The following is an 18,698-nucleotide window of genomic DNA, read 5'->3' on the forward strand; positions in this document are numbered from 1 at the left end:
ACCCTGCCTGCAGATTCACTCCAGCGGAGCCACTGCTGTCTCTTGTGAAGCTTTCAGAAGTGCTCTCTGCATATTGAAGCATTTTTTTTTACTAAAAAAACCCCCATAAACTGATTCATACTATATTACTTGTTCTCCATTTTTTTCCCCACTTACCAGTGTACATTGGACATCTTCCCATAACAGTACATGTAGATCTACCCTATTTTCTTTTATTTCATTGCATTCCATTGAATGGCTGTGTGATAATTTATTAAACCTTTATCCTGTTGATGGACATTTTGGTTATTTCTGTCCTTTTTTGGTATTTAAACAATACTGTAATTACACACATTTGCCAGTTTTTTGTGATAAATTCCTGGAAATAGGTTGCTGTATCAAAGGGCATATTTATTCAGAATTTTAATCATATTGCCAAATTACCCTCCAAAAAGTTGTAATAAAATTTATGCCCTATCAAAAAGGCATGAACTATCCATTTTCCCCCTACACTCTCTGAGCATTATCAAACTTTTAACGTTTACCAATTCCAGTAGGAGAAAGATGGTGCAGAAGTGTTTATGTTTGCATTATAATTCCTTTTTCCTGGTTAAGAGAAATCTAAATCTTAGTTTAGGGCATTCATTGAACATTTATCTCTTTCAAACATGGAAGTAGAGTCACAGTAAGGTAGAAGAAGAAGCTAACATTGAATAGCTATTAAAAAATTTAGATATTTATTCTTTTCCAGCAGCCTCGAAACCAACTTTAGATCCCATCATTACTGTCGAGGGACTTAGAAAGCGGGTGAGTCGGAATCCTGTGGAATCTGCCATGGAATTGAAAGAGAAAAGGTCTCGCACTCAGGAAGCGAAGGACATCCGGAGAGCCCAGAAAGAGGCGGCTGGCTTTCTTGACCGCAGCACCTCCTCGACGCCTGTGAAGTTCATCAGCCGAGGACGTAGGCCGGATGTGATTCTGGAAAAAGGAGAAGTGATCGACTTCTCGTCCCTGAGCTCCTCTGACCGCACCCCGCTGACAAGCCCATCTCCTTCCCCGTCTCTGGATTTCTCTGCCCCTGGGACCCCTGCCTCTCACTCAGCCACGCCCAGCCTGCTCTCAGAAGCCGATCTGATTCCAGACGTGATGCCGCCACAAGCCTTGTTTCACGGTAAGACGGCCCGTCCTCGGGTCTCTTGGGTTGTGTGTGGCTCTGATGGCAGTGTGTGCGCTGTCCCTGTGGGCGGTGGGTCTGCATTCCCCTCCTGCTTTCTGCTCTGCGCAGATGACGATGAGATGGAAGGCGATGGTGTCATCGACCCTGGGATGGAGTACCTCCCACCCCCTCCCGGCTCGGCTGCCTCGGGGCCAGGGGTTGGAGGCAGGAAGAAGGTCAGAGCCCCTGAGCAGATCAAGCAGGAGGTGGAGAGTGAGGAGGAGAAGCCCGACAGGATGGACATCGACAGCGAGGACACAGACTCCAACACGTCCTTGCAAACAAGGGCTCGAGAGAAAAGGAAGCCCGTGCTGGAGAAGGACCGGAAGCCCAAAGGGCCCAGGTTCACCCCTGTGAGCATCTACGAGGAGAAGCTGCTCCTCAAGCGGCTGGAAGCCTGTCCTGGGGCCGTGGCCATGACCCCGGAGGCCCGGCGGCTGAAGCGGAAGCTGATTGTCCGGCAGGCGAAGAGGGACCGGGGGCTGCCGCTCTTTGACCTGGATCAGGTTGTGAATGCCGCGCTTCTGTTAGTGGACGGGATTTATGGGGCCAAAGAAGGAGTTTCCAGGCTTCCAACTGGACAAGCCATGTATAGGACGACCTGTCAGGACTTCAGAATCCTTGACCGGTACCAGGTAAGTGTTGGCCTCGCTCTCCAACTCCTGGGGCCACAGCTCCAAGGAGCACGTGGGCATGTGGAAGAAAACAGCAAGGGAGAGAGGTACAAAAATGGCTGGGCTGTATTTTTTTTTATTTGTCCAATATGAACATCCTTTCATACATCTGAGTTTGGATTTTTGTTTTCCTTTTGGGGATTCCAGAAGGAACCTAGATGTTTTCTTTGTATCTCTTAGTCCCTGAGGGTGGCTGTACATGGTTTGGGTCGTGGCTTTGATGGACAGGTTTGTTGAGGACATACAGCATACTGGACACTGAGCTGAGCAGGAGTGAAATCACGTGGACATCTGTGTAGTTAGGTGACACCCTGCAGAAAGAGCAGCTGGGGTTAGTGTGGGTCAGCGTGGCCAGAGGATGCCTGTGTGTGAGCGCTCCCGGGAACAGCTGATTCCACCCAGAAGTGCTGGAATCCGTCTTCCCACGGCAGGAGCAAGGCGGCTTCTCTCCTGTATCTTTGGTGGAGTTTGCTACTAACCGTCCTTTAACTGGTTTTGCTAATCTGATGGCTGTAAAATGAAACCTTGTTTTTTATTTACATTTCTTTGATGACAGGTGAAGTTAAACATTTTTCCTGTTTCCTAGTTGTTTGTGAATTGCCTGTTTGGACTCTTTGCACATTTTCCTATCTGCTGCTTTGGACACTAGTGGGGTCCGGTCTTTGTTGCCAGTGTTCTGATATTACCTAGTGATGATTCCACATGTGGGGCTTTTCTTACCTGGGGCTGGGCCTTTGATCTGTGGGCCTTGCCATTTGAAATGCTCCTTCTTTTTTTTTTTTTTTTTTTTTAAATAATATTTATTTATTTATTTGGCTGCATTGGGTCTTAGTTGTGGCACGTGGGATCTTCTTTGTGACATGCAGGATCTTTAGTTATGATATGCTTGATCTAGTTCCCTGACCAGGGATTGAACCCAGGCCCCCTGCATAGAGAGTGCAGAGTCTTAGCCACTGGACCACCAGGGAAGTCCCTGAAACGCTCCTTCTTGAGTTCTGGAATTTCCTAGCTTCTGTTTTCTCTGGTTTGTCTCTTTAGAGCACCCCTCTTGTTTGGATATTGGACACTCTAGACCAGAGATTTGCAAGCCTTTTCCGTAAAGGGTCAGATAGTAAGTAGCTGCGGCTTTGCAGGCCAGCCCTGCTGTGCAGTGTGAGAGCAGCGTACATGATACATGATGAATGGGCGTCGCTGTATGCCAATAACATGTATTTACAAAAGCAGGCTGGATTTGGCCTGTGGGGTCTGTAGTTTGCCAAAGACCCTTGCTGTAGCTGGATCCCCTTAATTTTCTTTATTTCCCTATTTCCCAGCTTTCCTTTCCTGGGAAGTAGTAACCTGCCTGCCTACATCCTAGAAGCCTCATAGGGAGGACCAGGAGCTGACCACGCCATTGTTAAACTTCACCTGAATTTCCCTGTTTTCAGGACAGAGCTTCCACCCTTGGCTGCCTCAGAATCTCTTTGGAGCCGCCAGAGTCTAGCCTGCCTTAGGTTTTGGCTCTCCTGGTCTTAGTCACTTGCCAGTTACTCATATGCTTTCATTGCTGTCATCTGCTCACCTCTTCTTTGTGCTCATAGGTTTGTCTTTTTAATCCCTATACTTAATTTTTAAAAGTGTGAAATGCGTCGTACCCATAGAAGAATGCATAGAACATATGGATATAATTTAGAGGTTAATAAGATAAATAACTATGAATCTAGCTCCTGGGTTAAGACACAGGGCATTAAAAACACTTTAAAGATCCTTCTGGGCAGTGCTTGCTCCCCCCAGAGGGAGCTACTTTCTGACTTTCAGTGTTAATCATTCCTCTGCCTTTTTAACGGCTTTATCCCTAAACAATGTACTTTAGTTGTTTTTTTGTTTGTTTATTTGTTTTGCAAACTAAGTAGGAAGCACAGATGGAGCTGTGCAAGGAAATTGCTGCTATTAGATGAAGGCTTCCAGGAGAAGATAAGCTTTACGGGCTTTTTGGGTCACTGATGTAGATTGAATTGTGTCCCCAAAAGTGTATATTGAAGTCCTGACCCCTGATGCCAGTGAATGTGACCTCATGTGGAGATAGGGCCTTTGTAGGTATAAGTAGTTAAGCTGAGGTCACACTGGAGTAGGTTGGGCCCTTAACCCAGTGTGACTTCTGTCCTTATAAGAGGAGAGACACACAGGAGACATGCCATGTGATGACTGAGGCAGCTTTTACAGCTTTTAGAGTGATGTGTCTGCAGAGCTAAGGGGCAGCAAGCCTTGCCAGCCACGCCAGAAGCCAAGAGAAGGACATGGAATAGATTGCCACCCAGAGCTTCTGAGAGACCACGGCCCTGCTGGCACCTTGATGGCTGGCTTCTGGCCTCCAGAACAATGAGAGAAGGAATACATACATTTCTGTTGTTTAAGGCCCCCTGTTTGTGCAGTGTTGATACGGCAGCCTCAGGAAACTCGTCCAGTCGTGTTCTGGCTTCAGCTGCCGTGACGTGACCCCTTCCTGGGGAAGTCGGTGGCTAAGGTCGTTAAGGAGTCCTGGGAGTCTGAGCATCAGCAGGCTGCAGTGTGTACCAGGGAATGTGCGGAAATCTGGTCGGGGTTGCCGGGGGGTGGGTCCCGGGGGGGTGGGTCCCTGTCCTGCATCAGGGCTGCCGTGCTTCCCTCCAGCTTGTCAGAGGTCAGGGCGGTTATCTGTGGGGTAAGTGTCCTCCACTGACCCAGGGAGCCCGTGGAGGGAGCAGGGGAGCCTCACATGCGTTGTGAACCAAGCTAAGCACGGACAAGCCTCCTCAGGTTTACAAGACGGTCCCGTGGGGCAGAGGCTTAGTGACGGTAGCCTCAGGATGTCTGCCCCTTGAGTCACACTTGTTGCTCTGTACTGGCCGCCATCGTGGTCCTGGCATCTCCCCTCGCCGGAGCCCCATCTTCCCCTCTGCTGGATTGAACCCCCTGTTTCCTGCTCCCCATCTTTACCTTTTCATAGGTTTACTCCCTTCTTTAGTGAAGCACATCCTAGTGGCTTCCAGAGGAAAGCTGCCCGGGAAGTAAACGTTGAGACCTTGTGTGTCTGAAAGGCCTTGAATTTAGAACCAGAATCCCCAGCTAGCGCTGGGTAAAGCTGAGCGCCAGCTTAACAGCAATACTGGAAGGAAGCCGGCAGTGGAGCAGTGCTTTCAGAGTCTTCGGGAAAGCTAGGTTGAACCGGGAATTCTAGGCCAGTCAGTCCTCTGCCAAGAACCCCCAGTATTACTTCCTTTAGGCCCTTAGGCCAGTCAGAGTCCCTGTAGAAGACTCCTCAGTCTCGGGACCCTCGTGGCCACCGGGAGAGGGGCGTCTCAGCCTTCAGCTGGTGCAGGCCTCACCCTTCAGTGCCACGTGAGCTGCCCGTCCGGAGCCTGGTTAGGCCTTCTGTAGATCTGGGCCCCAGACTCCTGTGGGAGGGCAGCCACCCTGAGGGTGGGAGAGGGGTTGGAGGTTTGGGGCCTTCCTGCTCCACCCACAGCTTTTACCTGCTCCTTAGTTTTTCCCATTTCCAGAGGAACCTGGTGCTGCCATCTACGTAATTTAGGAGGATTCTGCAGTACAGGTTGGGCCGGTTCTCACTTCACTGAAAGCCAGCTTGGGATTTTGGCTTTAAATCTGCTACTTTGTGTCCATCTGCTTCCCAGTTACTTTGGTTTCTTCTCCTGATCTTTTTGTTCTTGCCTGCTCGTCTTTTTTTTTTTTTTAAGTCTGTTTCTTGTAGTTGGGTTTTGGGAGGAAATAAAATTGGATGTTTGTGTTTAATCCCCCATCTTAACCTGGAATTTTAGTATCACTTTAATGCAGTTACATAGGGGAGCAGCCGTAAATGCATTTGTTCAATCCATTCTCTTTCTTGTCTTCTGATCAGTATATTCATAGCTATAACTGTCTCTATGATATTTTAGCCATGACTCATGACCTTTGAAATGATGTGATTTTTTTATCCAGTCAGTACTTTGTGTTTCGTAATTTTTCTCAGCATTTCCTCTTTAACCCAAGAGTTATTTAGTGGTAAATAGCTCATAGTTTTCTTAGATACATGAGAATTTTTACAGTATCTTTTAGTAATTGATTTAATTTCTAGTCAAATTATATTTAATTTCTAGTCAAATTATCTAGTCAAATTAAATTTCTAGTCAAATTATATTATGTCTAGTCAAAGAAAATAGTCTATTTGATGTTGAATCTTTTCTATAAAGAAAATTGTATGTTCTGTTTTTATTCTTTTTATAGGTCCTAACTTAAGACATGTATTGATTTTTCTCTATTAATTTTTTAATATGATCATGTGCTCTTCACCCTGCAAACAAAAAAATGCCTTTTCGTGCTCTCCTTTGCCTTTTTTCTTTTGTGTTGCTTGTGTAGGTACCAGTAAATCTCACTAAAGTATTCACTCAGTCTCACTTCCCATTGCTTCTTCTGGGTTAACTTCTTGCTAGAGTACTTCCTCTGATAGTTCTTTAAAATACGGTCTTTTTGAGGTTTTTTTTTTTTTTTTTTTTTTTTTTTTGCTGTACGCAGGCCTCTCACTGTTGTGGCCTCTTCCGTTGTGGAGCACAGGCTCCGGACATGCAGGCTCAGCAGCCATGGCTCACGGGCCTAGCCGCTCTGCGGCATGTGGGATCTTCCTGGACCGGGGCACGAACCCGTGTCCCCTGCATCGGCAGGCGGACTCTCAACCACTGCGCCACCAGGGAAGCCCTGAGGTTAATTTTTAAACCAGTATGCCTCAGAAGATCTTCACTTCATTCTTGCATTTAAATGCTAACATAGTTGGATATAAAATTGTCATTTTTTCTTTTAACGTTTTAGCATTATTACTCCATCATCGTCTTGCTGTAGTGTCGTTCCTGGAGCCACAATGTCAGGCTTACTCTTGTTTCTTTGTAGGTGGCCTCCTTTTTTATTGTCCCATGTCCTGGTAGCTTTCCGATTTTTCCCTTTGTTTTTGATCTTGACTTGTGTTCATGCGTTTCCAGTGTTTTTTGCTCTCATTTATCTTGCTTGGCACCTCTTCTTTTTCAGTTACACGTGTCTGACATGCTTCTTGGCGTTTATCCTCCTTATTCTATGAGCTCCTTGGGACTGTGGTTTTGGTTTGGTGTCTCATTAACTTGAGGAAATTCTCAGTTGTTATTGCTTCAGGTGTTTCTTCTGTTTCTTTTTCCTCCTTCTGCTATTCCCATTATGCATATATTACACCTTTTGTAGTTGTACCACAGTTTTTGGATATTCTGTTCCGTTCTGTCTTTCTTCCCTTTGCTTTTCAGTTTTGGCAGCTTTTCTGTTGACATGTCCTCAAGCTCAGGAAGTCTTTCCTCAGCCACGTCCGGTCTCCCAGTGAGCCCATCAAAGCCGTTCTTCATTTCTGCTACAGTGGTTTTAATCTTAACATTTCTTTTTTATTCTTTCTTAGAAATTCCATCTCTGCTTAGATTACCCATCTGTTCTTTCATGACCTCTACTTTGTTCATTAGAGCCCTTAACGTGCTAATCATAGTTATTCCCAGTTCAGTAATTCCAGCATCTCTGCCATATCTGAGTCTGGTTCTGATGCTTCTGTCTCTTCAAACTGTGTTTTTACCTTTTAGCTTGCCTTGTAATTGACAGCCAAGGATGGTGTCCTGGGTACAAGGCACTGTGGGAATAGGCCATTAGTGATGTGGTGGGGAGGTGTTCTACAGTCCTCGGATTGGTCCTCAGTCTCTAAGTGAGCGTGTGCCCCTGGGCTGAGACTCCACAAGGGCTTCTCAGTTTTCCTCCCCCGTTAGGTGGGACAGGGTGGCTAGAGGGGGCAGGGGCTGGCTATTCCCTTCCCTCAGGTAGGTTAGGCTCTGGCAGAATAGTTTCGCCCGAGGGCAGCCTTGTTAAGGAGCACAGATACCCTGACAGTTCAAAATGAGCTACTGCCAATGGCAGCAGGAGGGGATTTTTCTTTGATCTTCACAGTGAGCACCTGGTAGAGCCTCCTAGAGGTAAAACTCACGCAAGTGCGGGGCCTCCCTGGTCTCTGTTCTCTCAGACTTGTCCCCGCTGAGCCTCCAGCAGTTCATCGATTGCAGGTAAGGTTTTCCCCTCCCGGCACTGCTTCCCGAGGCTTCTTACTCCAGTAGGTTGTGAACCTCTGTATCCACTTGTCTGTCTCCAGTCTGTGAGGCAACGGTTTGCCCTGTGACCTTACTTCTCTGATGGGTCGGAGAAGAGTTGATTTGCAGCTTGTGCAGCCTTTTCCTTGTTATGGCGGAGTGAGGACTTCCGAGCTCCTTACATGCAGGACTGGAACCCGAAGGGGAACTCATGCTTCTTTATTTTGGGAAATTCCTCATCATGCTCTTTAAATACATTCCTCCTTTATTTTTTTCCTCCCCTTCTGGACTCCTAATATGAATGTTGACGCCATTACTTCTTTATCTCTTCATTTGGTTTTTTGAAGAGACCTATCCTTAACATTGTTTGTTGAGTGCTTACAGGCAGACCTCAGAGATGTTTCGGGTTCAGTTCCAGACCACTTCATTAAAGCAAATATTGCAACAGAGAGAGTCACGTGAATATTTTGGTTTCCCAATGCATGTAAAAGTTATGTGTAGTCTAACAAGTGTGTAATAGTATTATCTCTAAAAATCCAATATATATCCCTTAATTAAAAGATCCTGTATTCCTGGGGCTCCCCTGGAGGTGCAGTGGTCAAGAATCTGCCTGCCAATGCAGGGGACACGGGTTCAAGCCGTGATGCAGGGCTAAGCCTGTGCGCCACAACAACTGAAGCCCGTGTGCCTAGAGCCCGTGCTCTGCAAGAAGAGAAGCCACCGCAGTGAGAAGCCTGCGCACCGCAACAAAGAGTAACCCCTGCTTGCCACAAATAGAGAAAAGCCTTCATGCCGCAACGAAGACCCAATGCAGCCAAAAATAAAAATAAATGAAAGAAATAAATTTATTCTTTTTTTAAAAAGATACTTTATTCCTAAAAAATACTAACCATCATGTGAGCCTTCAGTGAATTGTAATCTTTTTGCTGGTGGAGAGTCTTGCCTTGATGTTGATGGCTGTGGACTGATCATAGTGACTGTGGCAGTTTCTTAAAATCAGTCAACAGTGAAGTCTGCCTTATTGATTGACCCTTCCTTTCATGAACAATTTCTCTGTAGCATGAAGTGCTGTTGGATAGCATTTTATCCACAGTTAGAACTTCTTTCAAAATTGGAGTCAGTCGTCTTAAACCCTGCAGCTGCTGCTTTGTCAACTAAGTTGCAATATTCTAAGTCCTTTGTTGTCATTTCAACAGTTTTCACAGCACCTTCACCAGGAGTAGATTCTAGAGTAGTGTTCCAGGCAGAAGCTGAGGATGTTTAAACTGGTGTGGAAGCAAGGGAGAGGAAAGGGGTGGGGACTGTGTGCATCCAGGTCTTTCATAGACCTCACCTTCCCATTTAACCTGATGCTGTTTCATGGGCTCAGGGGCTGCTGTAATCTCTGCTGCATTACAAACCAGCCCCAAACTTAGTGGCTTAAAACAGTAACTATTGGGCTTCCCTGGTGGCGCAGTGGTTGGGAGTCCGCCTGCCGATGCAGGGGACACGGGTTCGTGCCCCGGTCCGGGAAGATCCCACATGCCGCAAAGCGGCTGGGCCCGTGAGCCATGGCTGCTGAGCCTGCGCGTCCGGAGCCTGTGCTCCGCAACGGGAGAGGCCACAACAGTGAGAGGCCCGTGTACCACACACACACAAAAAACAGTAACTATTTAATTCTTCTTCTGAGTCTGTGGGTTGACTGGCTCAGCTGGGTGTTCTTCTCCTTCATGTGCTGAAGGAAGGGGCACCCTGTGGCTCCACTCAGCTGGGAGCTGGGTCCTCCAGAGCCTGTCTCCGTGTGGCCGCCAGCCCTTCAGTGGTTGCGCCTGGGCACCGTGGCAGCTGGGCTCGAGGAGGGAGGAAGTGGAAGCCGCCGGCTCCCTTATGGCCTGGGCTCAGAAGTCCCAGAATGTTACTTTATGCCATGTTCTGACTGGTCCAGCCTGTCCCAGGCTCGCCAGATTCCAGGGGAGGGGACATTGGCTCCGCCTTTCCATATGGGGAGACACTTGTACCTTCAGGCACAGGAGGAAGCATTGGGCCATATTTGGAAACTGTATACCACAACTTTGAATTTCACTTTGAAATGCAAAGTCCTGGAAGAATTTCAGAGTTGGCCTTTGAAAGTTTTGGTGTCCGGTTTGGGAAAGTAATCAGAGCAAATTATTAAGGAAAGAATTCTTGCTCTTCTTCCAACAAAGTTATTTTCTATGCTAAGAGCAAGCTGTTTCTACAAAAACAACTCAGGTTTCTAAACTTCATCCAACCCTTGGCAAACCACTTTATAAATGTGCCTTTTAATCTTTCCATCTGAGCTCTTTGCTATAAAACCCTAATTTTCATGTTCTGTTACGACATGACCGAGGGCCCTGGAGCAGCAGTGTCTGGAGAGCAGACATATGCATCCCTTCTGTGGGGACATCCTCTGGAGGAGCAGGACTGCGTCCCCCTTGACCCTCTGGTCGGGCCTCTCCGCTCATGCTGTGTTTTAGGGATGATAATCTGCATCAGTCCTACTTTTGTCAGATTTACTTGGTACAGACATATTGTAATAGATCCACATACAGATGCAGCAGTGATTGAGCCCCACGCCCTGTGATAACAGAGACCACTCATGAGACAGGAAGCCTGTGTGTGTTACCCCTCCCCCCTGATGCTTGGACTGCTGAACATTTGATGAGTGGATTGACTGTGCCTTTATAGACAACATGAAACCTGGAGAGGCTGTAAATCCAGGGATCAATTCTGCATTTCACCTGTCTAAATCTCTTTTAAAATCTTTACAAAACTTTAAAAATTCTTAAATTATTTTGCTTTTAAACTATTAAACCGGGATTAGTTTTTCATATCCATTTTTAGGTGAAGGTACCTATGAAGTTTGTATTAAACCTTGAGCTTTCCAGTTAAATCCTGTGGAAAGACTTACTTTCTGACACATAAAAATGTTGTAAGTACTACTTATCTGTGGAAATTAAACCAATCCTTTGAGTAATTTTATTTTTATATAACTAACATGTCTTTCTCATAGACTGCCTTGCCATCCAGGAAAGGATTTCGGCACCAGACCACGAAGTTTTTGTACCGTTTGGTGGGGTCGGAAGATATGGCTGTGGACCAGAGCATTGTCAGCCCTTACACTTCTCGGATCCTAAAGCCTTACATCAGGTATACAGAGAAGAGCTGGGATGTCGAGTGTGTCGCGGGGAGTAATGTTTGTGGTTTTCAAGCTCTGTTCCCCCATTGGAGCGAATAAAGACCAAGACCTGTGAGCTGGCATCAGCAAGGACCGAGTCTGTGCTCTGTGTCCAGTCTCATCCTTGGCTTGTTTCAACTGTACATTTTTGCAGAAAGGATGGTCCTTTGAAAGAAACATAAAAGGCAAGGATAAGTTAACTCTGTTAGATTTCATTATGATTATCATACTTATTGTTTTGTTTTAAATTTCAAAGTTGTATATATATTTAGTCTGTGAAATGAAAAAATGGGATGATGTCTCAGTCGGGCCTCTATATGGACTGCTGATGAGTTTCCTTGTGTAGGCAGCGCCCTGGATGCCGAGCTGGCCGGAGAGGCGCCAGCACTGGGCTGTGCATGATTGATAGTTGTCTCTGCTGACCACGCTTGCTCTGCAGCCCCCAGTCATGCAGTCCTCCTGGCACAGCCCCGCCCTCCCGGGCAGACGCGGGGAAGCAGCACGCGAGCCTCCTCCAGCTCCTGGTCCCCAGCTGTCCTGGCAGGGTTGGGCCTTCCTCTCCTGGGCTCTGTCCTGTGTCCCAGCACTCAGAGCATTGAATTAGGTTGCTGTTTCTGTTTCCCCATTCTGTTCATCAAGGCTTACCAGCACTAGTAGAGTTCCTGGCAGGTACTGAGGGGTTGGGTCTGACGAATATTGATAGAATGAATTTTAAATTTCATACCAGAAATGTAGCTGTTAAGTCAGCCGCCATATATAAAGTAGTGCAGACTAACTTAAAATTTCAAGCAGATCAAAGAGTTTTGTGAATCAAATGGCTGGGAATAATGGGTATTTTTCTTGACTTCAGTTTGTTTATTTTCTGGGTTCTGGAGGCGTGATTATGAAACAAAGCCACCCAAACTGCAGCTGCTGTCCCAGATTCGTTCCCACCTGCACAGGAGTGACCCTCACTGGACGCCAGAGCCGGACGCACCTCTTGATTACTGCTATGTCCGGCCAAATCACATCCCGACGATAAACTCCATGTGTCAGGAGTTTTTCTGGCCTGGTATGTTCTCCCCTCCCGAACTAGGCAGATCCATTTTCTGTGTCATTCATTTTAGCAATTTTTAAAATTAGTGTATGTCGTGTGACCCCCAAAACCTTATATGATTTCATTCAGTTTGTTTCTACTAACTCAGAAATATTAAAATATAAACATCTCTTTCTTTCCTAAGGTCAAGAAGAAGCGAACAGTTAAAGTAATAAACAGTGTTTTTGTTTGTTCCTCTTCCCTGTTTGTCTCTGGTTCCAGAATAAATGATTCACCCTCTTTTGCTTCCACATGTGTCTAGATCCTAGGTAATGTCCATCAGTACCACACAGGCTGATAGCTTGGGTGTATTTGGACACTTGTGATTTTTGCGTAATAATTCTGTGTGCTTTGTTTATTTAGCTGGTCCTTTTGAGAGTGTTAGCACAGCCAAAAATTGTTTTTATTTATTTATTTTTGTTAATTTATTTCTGGCTGTGTTGGGTCTTCGTTGCCGCGTACGGGCTGCTCTTCATTGTGGTTTGTGGTTTGCGGGCTTCTCATTGCAGTGGCTTCTCTTGTTGCAGAGCACAGGCTCTAGGTGCATGGGCTTCAGTAGTTGTGGCTCGCGGGCTGTAGAGTGCAGGCTCAGTAGTTGTGGCACATGGTCTCAGTGGCATGTGGGATCTTCCCGGGCCAGGGCTCAAACCCGTGTTCCCTGCATTGACAGGCAGATTCTTAACCACTGCGCCACCAGAGAAGTCCCAAAAATTGTTTTTTAAAAAGCCAAATACCCCTTGGGCTTCCCTGGTGGCATAGTGGTTGAGAGCCCGCCTGCCGATGCAGGGGACATGGGTTCGTGCCCCGGTCCGGGAAGATCCCACATGCTGCGGAGCGGCTAGGCCCATGAGCCATGGCCGCTGAGCCTGCGCATCCGGAGCCTGTACTCTGCAACGGGAGAGGCCACAACAGTGAGAGGCCCGTGTACCACAAAAAAAAAAAAAAAAAGCCAAATACCCCAACCACAGACTTTGAAAATAAGAATAAATCCAATGTGATTCGTGATTTTATCAGCCTTAACATATTGTCTCTGAAGCCATCGATCAAAGGAACACAGTTTCATTGCTAAATATAAACACGTTCTTTGTGGATCTATTCTACTGCACTGCTTTGGAATGTAAAGGAAATAATACGTGTCTTCTAGGAGCTGGATGAGATTTTGTCAGGATGTCACAGTGCACGTGGTGGGGGCTGGGATGGGGCTGAAAGGAGCATTCTGGGAGTGTCTGCTACTTCCTGCCCCTACACTGGGCGCCTTCCAAACGTTAAACATGGAGTTATGTTATATTTTACTCCTTTATTGTAAAATGTGGCATTTGTACTAAAGAGCTTGTCAATTGTCTGTGTACGGGCGGTCTCGGGATCTTTCCTCAGCCCCCTGGGATCTGGGTATCTCTCATCTTAACCAAGGCAGATACCGAGGCGGGGCGCTTAGGGATGCGCCAGCTGGCACTCACAGCCCCGGAGGCTGAGTGCAACACTAGGTGTGTCCAGTTCTGAGCTTGTGTGCTCTCTCCTACCCACCCTGTCCTGCTTCTCTTCTTTTAACATATGTACGTAGACCAGGCGATGCTAATTTTGATATTTTCTAAAATTCACTTTTTTATTTTTATGATCTGAATGTGTGGTGTCTATGGTAATGTCTCTGTCTCCAGTATGGGTGTTTTAGCATGCAGATGCAGCTGAAAGCACAGACTGAGTGGCCTGTTGCTCACTAGCCCCCGAGCCCGGGCTGACCCTGCTGGCCTCTCTCCGTAGGTGTTGACCTGTCCGAGTGCCTGCAGTACCCGGACTTCAGTGTCGTCGTCCTCTATAAGAAAGTCATCATTGCCTTTGGCTTCATGGTCCCCGATGTGAAGTACAACGAAGCGTACATTTCATTTCTGTTTGTCCATCCTGAGTGGAGAAGAGCAGGGATTGCAACTTTCATGATTTATCATCTGATTCAGGTATGTTGTCTCTGCTCACTGTCTGCCCACCTGCCTCTGGGTTTCCTTGAAAGGCTTGGAGGAGGAGGAGGCCAGCGCCAGGCGACGCCAGTGAAGAGGAGCCGGTCTGTGTCGCTCACGAGGTTATTAACACCCAGAGAGAAGCCTTCACCCCCTAAAAGAGGGTCACTCCTCAGACCCAGGTTTCAAAGAAATCAGTGTGTGACCATGTGTAGTAAATGAAATGAGGAAAGTACCACAAGTGGGAGCCTAAAGCACTTGTACCGTCCGTATCGTAACTGCTGCTGCTCTTGGAATCACCACCGCGGTGACTCTGAGAAGTGGAAGTGAGAAGTGACTTTTAGTTCTTAAGTATTTTTAAACATTTTAGCCAGCCTGTCAGTCAGTGGTATGTGCATTCTGTTAATGCTGCTTGTTTTTAATTTATTGTTGCTGTGAACCTTCTAGGTAATTCATCCTTTGATATATCTGTATCACCTTTGAGGAAAATAGACCATATATTTATATACTAACACCAGAAAAACATGCAAGGATTTTTTTTCCCCCAGAATTTATCTGGTAGCTTATTTAGAAACCATTGGGTATGGAGCATTGTGTGTCACGTGGGAAAGATTCTTTTTAAATAGAAGATGGAGATGATTCAGTGTTGTTTTTTTTTTTCCAGTTTTTAATGAAACTTGCTCAGTAATTCCCAGATGTTGGTGAGAACCTTGAGAACCCTCTATCGAGGAATTGCATTCTCCTCTCCTCTCTTGGCAGTTAGTGTGAGGCTGTCTCCATTATCCCCAACACACCCTGCCTTCACCCACCCTGTGCGCAGGGCCGACCTCCCCCTGTCCACCCTCTCCTGGTAGGATGGCCATGGGCTCCTGCCTCCTCCTTCACCAGCAAGGGCCAGTGGATAGGGCAGGGGTGATGTTCTGGTGGCACATCTGGTCCTTACTGAGGCTCCCTGGCTGGGAGGAGGAGTGTCCGTCTTTGTATGTGGGTGCCTGGCCCCCAGCCAGCCCATAAACCCCGGCCCAGACACAGTACCACCCAGACGGTCAGCTGTGCTCGGCGACGGGGCTGCTGGGATTGTGCCAACTTGCAGCGTAAAGAGGACTATCGTCCTTGGTGTGCTTGTCGTTCGTTCTTGTCCTAAAAATGCCTTTGGATGCAGAATGTGAGGGAAGCAGGGAAGAGAAGGTATCTGTCTGCCTTTGACCTGGGATTGTAAAATCTCAGGAACTCATCAAGTCCAGGATCTCAGTGCCTCCTCAGTAAAGAGCAAGTTCTGAATTTATGTGACTTTCGGGGTACTTTCTTCTGTGTAGCTAATTAAAGAATCTAAGAACTTGCCTAGACTTGACAGAGCACGCCATCATTCTTTTCCCCTAGGATTAGGCCCATGCTAAATGCAGAAACCTCAGTTCTGAGAAGTTTGGGAGTGATGAGAGAGTGTCTTTGGGATTCAGAATGTTTGTATAAGGTATTCAAGTTGTATAATTAAACAGAAGTCTTAATGTTTCATATCTGGCTACATAATTTAACATTTTCTAGAAGGTCTAGGCAGGGAATTTTTACGATTCCCTTGTAGGATGACATCTGGTTTTTAAAAGCAGAATGTCTCCTCTTGTCCTCTCTTTCTTCAAGATTGTTGTGATGTTGGTATTGATATGCTTGATGTATTTAAATGCAATTGAATATAAAACAATTGACAGTGAAAATATCCCTGTTGGCTCTTTGCTCCAAAGAGAAAAAGAACACACCCAGCTTACCGTCTGTTTCCTTGGCCTTGAACGTTTCGGCGCAGTGTTTTGGTGGCGGCAGAGACGGGTCGGGTTTCCTGCTGTTGCTGGTGCTGCAGTGTCTCAGCTTCAGGCCCCAGTGTCTCTGGTTTCTGTAACTGACTGCCTACACTTAAAAGTTACTTCACCCACTCATTTTCCCTCCGGCTTTTTCATTTTCACCTTGTGTTTTTCCACTCTTTCGGCAGACCTGCATGGGCAAGGACGTAACCCTTCACGTCTCAGCGAGCAACCCTGCTATGCTGCTCTACCAGAAGTTTGGATTCAAGACTGAAGAATATGTTTTAGATTTTTACGATAAATATTACCCCTTGGAGAGCGCGGAGTGTAAACACGCGTTCTTCCTGCGGCTGCGACGCTGATGTGAGTGCACCTCTTCACAGAGGGCACACATGCTCGCAGAGAAGGGCCGTCAGTAGACCCCCAGCAGCAGGTGCTCGCTTCACCGCGGGTTCTGATCTCAGCTGAGCTGAGAGCGGCGTGGGCAGTGGCGTCAGTAGTGGGTGCCCCTTCGGCTGAGTCGCTGTCCAGCCCTTTCTGGACAGGCCTTTGCCCACACCTTGGACTCCACGGTCAACTAAGACTGGCAGGTGCGCTGTCCTTTGCCCGACAGCCTATTGAGCCAGGAAGGTCCAAACTGATGTTCTTGGGGAGAGAGATTCTGTCCCGTTTAAAGTGTGAGAAGTGTGATCGCAGTTAAGCGTTCCTGCGGTGCTTCCTTCAGAGGCACTGTGCTGTCCTGGGGTGGTGAGATGATCACACGGGGACGCCAGCCCGTCCCAGCCTGGCTGTGCTGTCACTGAAGCCAGGGGGACCCCTCGGGCACTCACTGACTTTGGTCATGGTGTTTGTGTGTGACGTCACCTCAGCTGTGCCCCCGTGAGCATCCCCCACCGGGGCCCTGGCCTGGGAGGCGGGATCCTGTTCTCCCCTCCTGTGGCTGGAGTAGCTGAGTGGCCTGGCATTTCAGTTGTGCCCCCGGATGGAGACGAGCGGCGGTGGGAGGGGAGCCGGCCATGGACGGTCCCGTCTTGTCTGCGGAACGAGGCTGTTGGTGGGTTTGTGAGTGTTGGAGCTGGACTGTCAGGTGTTTTTGGATTTAGCAGGAACATTTCCAGAAGTATCCGATGTTCTCAAATAAAAATCTTTCCTTGTGACAGCCCATGGCCAGAGCTTCAGTCTCATCAGTTTGCTTTCAAACTCTTTTTAATTAAGAGCAGTAGTTCTTATCTTATGGGGACATGAATCCCTTTGAGAATCCAAAAAAGGCTGAACACTCTCTAGAAAACTGCACATTTCAAAGTTTGCATTGGTATTCCGTGGACCACAGCATCTCTGTTCTGGAGGCTGTGCTTAGAGGGAGCTTGAATGCCCTCGTTCCAGGGGAATGTGTGTCGCCCCTGCAGGGAGAGTCTGCAGCTGTCCTGTCGCTTATCTCTGTTAACCTGGCTGGGATCGGGGCTCACTTTCCCCTCTCCCGCATGAGGCCCCGGGCTGGACACGCCGAGTCACTCAGGTGCCAGGATCAAAGCAGCGATGGTCAGCCTCCAAAAAGGAGTCTCCTGGGCTCCTCCTCACCCTCTCCCCTTCCAAAATCAGCATTTCCCAACCTGACCCTGCGGGGACCCCCAACAGGCTGGGAGGGATCGGCTGTCACCTGCTGCCTGCTTGGCCTTTAAGGTTTAGGTTCTTAAGATTACAGGTATGTTATATTCTACTATCTTAGTGTGTCTGTTTTATGGCTAAAGTGATGGATTTTTTCACCCCAGAGCTCGAGGAAGAGCTGACACTCGTGGGAGACGGGCGGTTTGAGCCCCAGCCCGTATGTGCCCCCGGGTGTGTGTGTGTCCATGGACCTGCCCTCTCATACTTTCCTCCGCAGTGAAACTCCAGGGCTTCAAGATAGACCGACCTGCACTCTGAGTGACACCCTATAGTTCGTGTCATTTTGAGAGAGAACTTCCAGGTGAGGGTGAGTGGCGGCTGAAAAGCAGATATACTGCTCGTATGTTCACGTTTGGCCAAAATGTCTAGTATTCTAGTTAAAGTGAATGTGGCTAAAGGCTACATTAAATCAAAGTTATGTCTAGCAAAAGGCAGTGGGCTCCAAGTGGGATGGAAAGCAAAGGCCTGATCTCAGAGGGTATCAGGAAAAACAAGAATTGCTGGCAACTGGGGCCTCTGGGGCATAAGCCTGAGGCGGGGCCTCCTGGCTGTGCCACTGGCTGCCCTGAGCAGCACCCAGCACCCAGCCCGGTGGGCTTGGGGGTGGGCATCGCTGAGTAGACAAGGTACAAGGTGCTAGGAGTAGGAAAAACGTCAGCCCCGTTCCTGAGCTCTGAATTCTCCCAGCGACTCCATGAGGTGGTCGTGCCGTTGCCTCAATTTTAGGGAAGAGAAAGTAGGCTTGAGAGGATGAGTAAGTCCGTGCCAGGGCGCACAGACAGAAAGCAGAGGACAGGACCCCAGTCCTGGCGCCGGCCCCTCCCTGCCTGCGGGGTGTGTGACGTTGGGGAGGAACTCTCCCCAGGGCCTAAAGCCCCTGGACCCTGACAGGTGGCCTGGATTCAGAGCTGATTCGCTTCCCACTCTGACCTTCCATGTTTTCCTTGCTGGGCTCCCAGGTCAGGGTTCGTGGTCGTGTGCAAAGGCAGGTGTGTGTGAGTTTGAATGTTTTTTTGGGGGAGGGGCCTGAAACTTCATCAGATGTTCAGAGGCGTGTGTGAGCCAAAAAGCAGTAACTAGCCC

The 18,698-nt window shown here is 47.8% G+C and overlaps 1 protein-coding gene across 3 annotated transcripts in view; it reads left to right on the plus strand.

Annotated features, from left to right (window-relative positions):
- Positions 1 to 17,108, plus strand: part of KAT14 (lysine acetyltransferase 14) — a gene marked incomplete at its 5' end in the record, with an annotated part of 40,566 nt that extends 23,458 nt beyond the window's left edge. For 2 of the 3 annotated variants that reach the window (XM_082669597.1, XM_082669599.1), the window contains 6 exons: positions 731 to 1,150; positions 1,265 to 1,830; positions 10,972 to 11,108; positions 12,012 to 12,187; positions 13,970 to 14,160; positions 16,139 to 17,108. In XM_082669597.1, coding sequence (XP_082525723.1) covers positions 731 to 1,150; positions 1,265 to 1,830; positions 10,972 to 11,108; positions 12,012 to 12,187; positions 13,970 to 14,160; positions 16,139 to 16,312 — 1,664 coding nt within the window. In that variant the 3' untranslated portion in view covers positions 16,313 to 17,108. The remainder of the gene's footprint in view (positions 1 to 730; positions 1,151 to 1,264; positions 1,831 to 10,971; positions 11,109 to 12,011; positions 12,188 to 13,969; positions 14,161 to 16,138) is intronic. The other variant, XM_082669598.1, reaches the window with a different exon arrangement.
- Between the last annotated feature and the right edge of the window lie 1,590 nt (positions 17,109 to 18,698).

The sequence above is a fragment of the Grampus griseus genome, assembly GCF_964374135.1.
Source record: "Grampus griseus genome assembly, chromosome: 14".
Taxonomy (NCBI): Eukaryota; Metazoa; Chordata; class Mammalia; order Artiodactyla; family Delphinidae; genus Grampus; species Grampus griseus.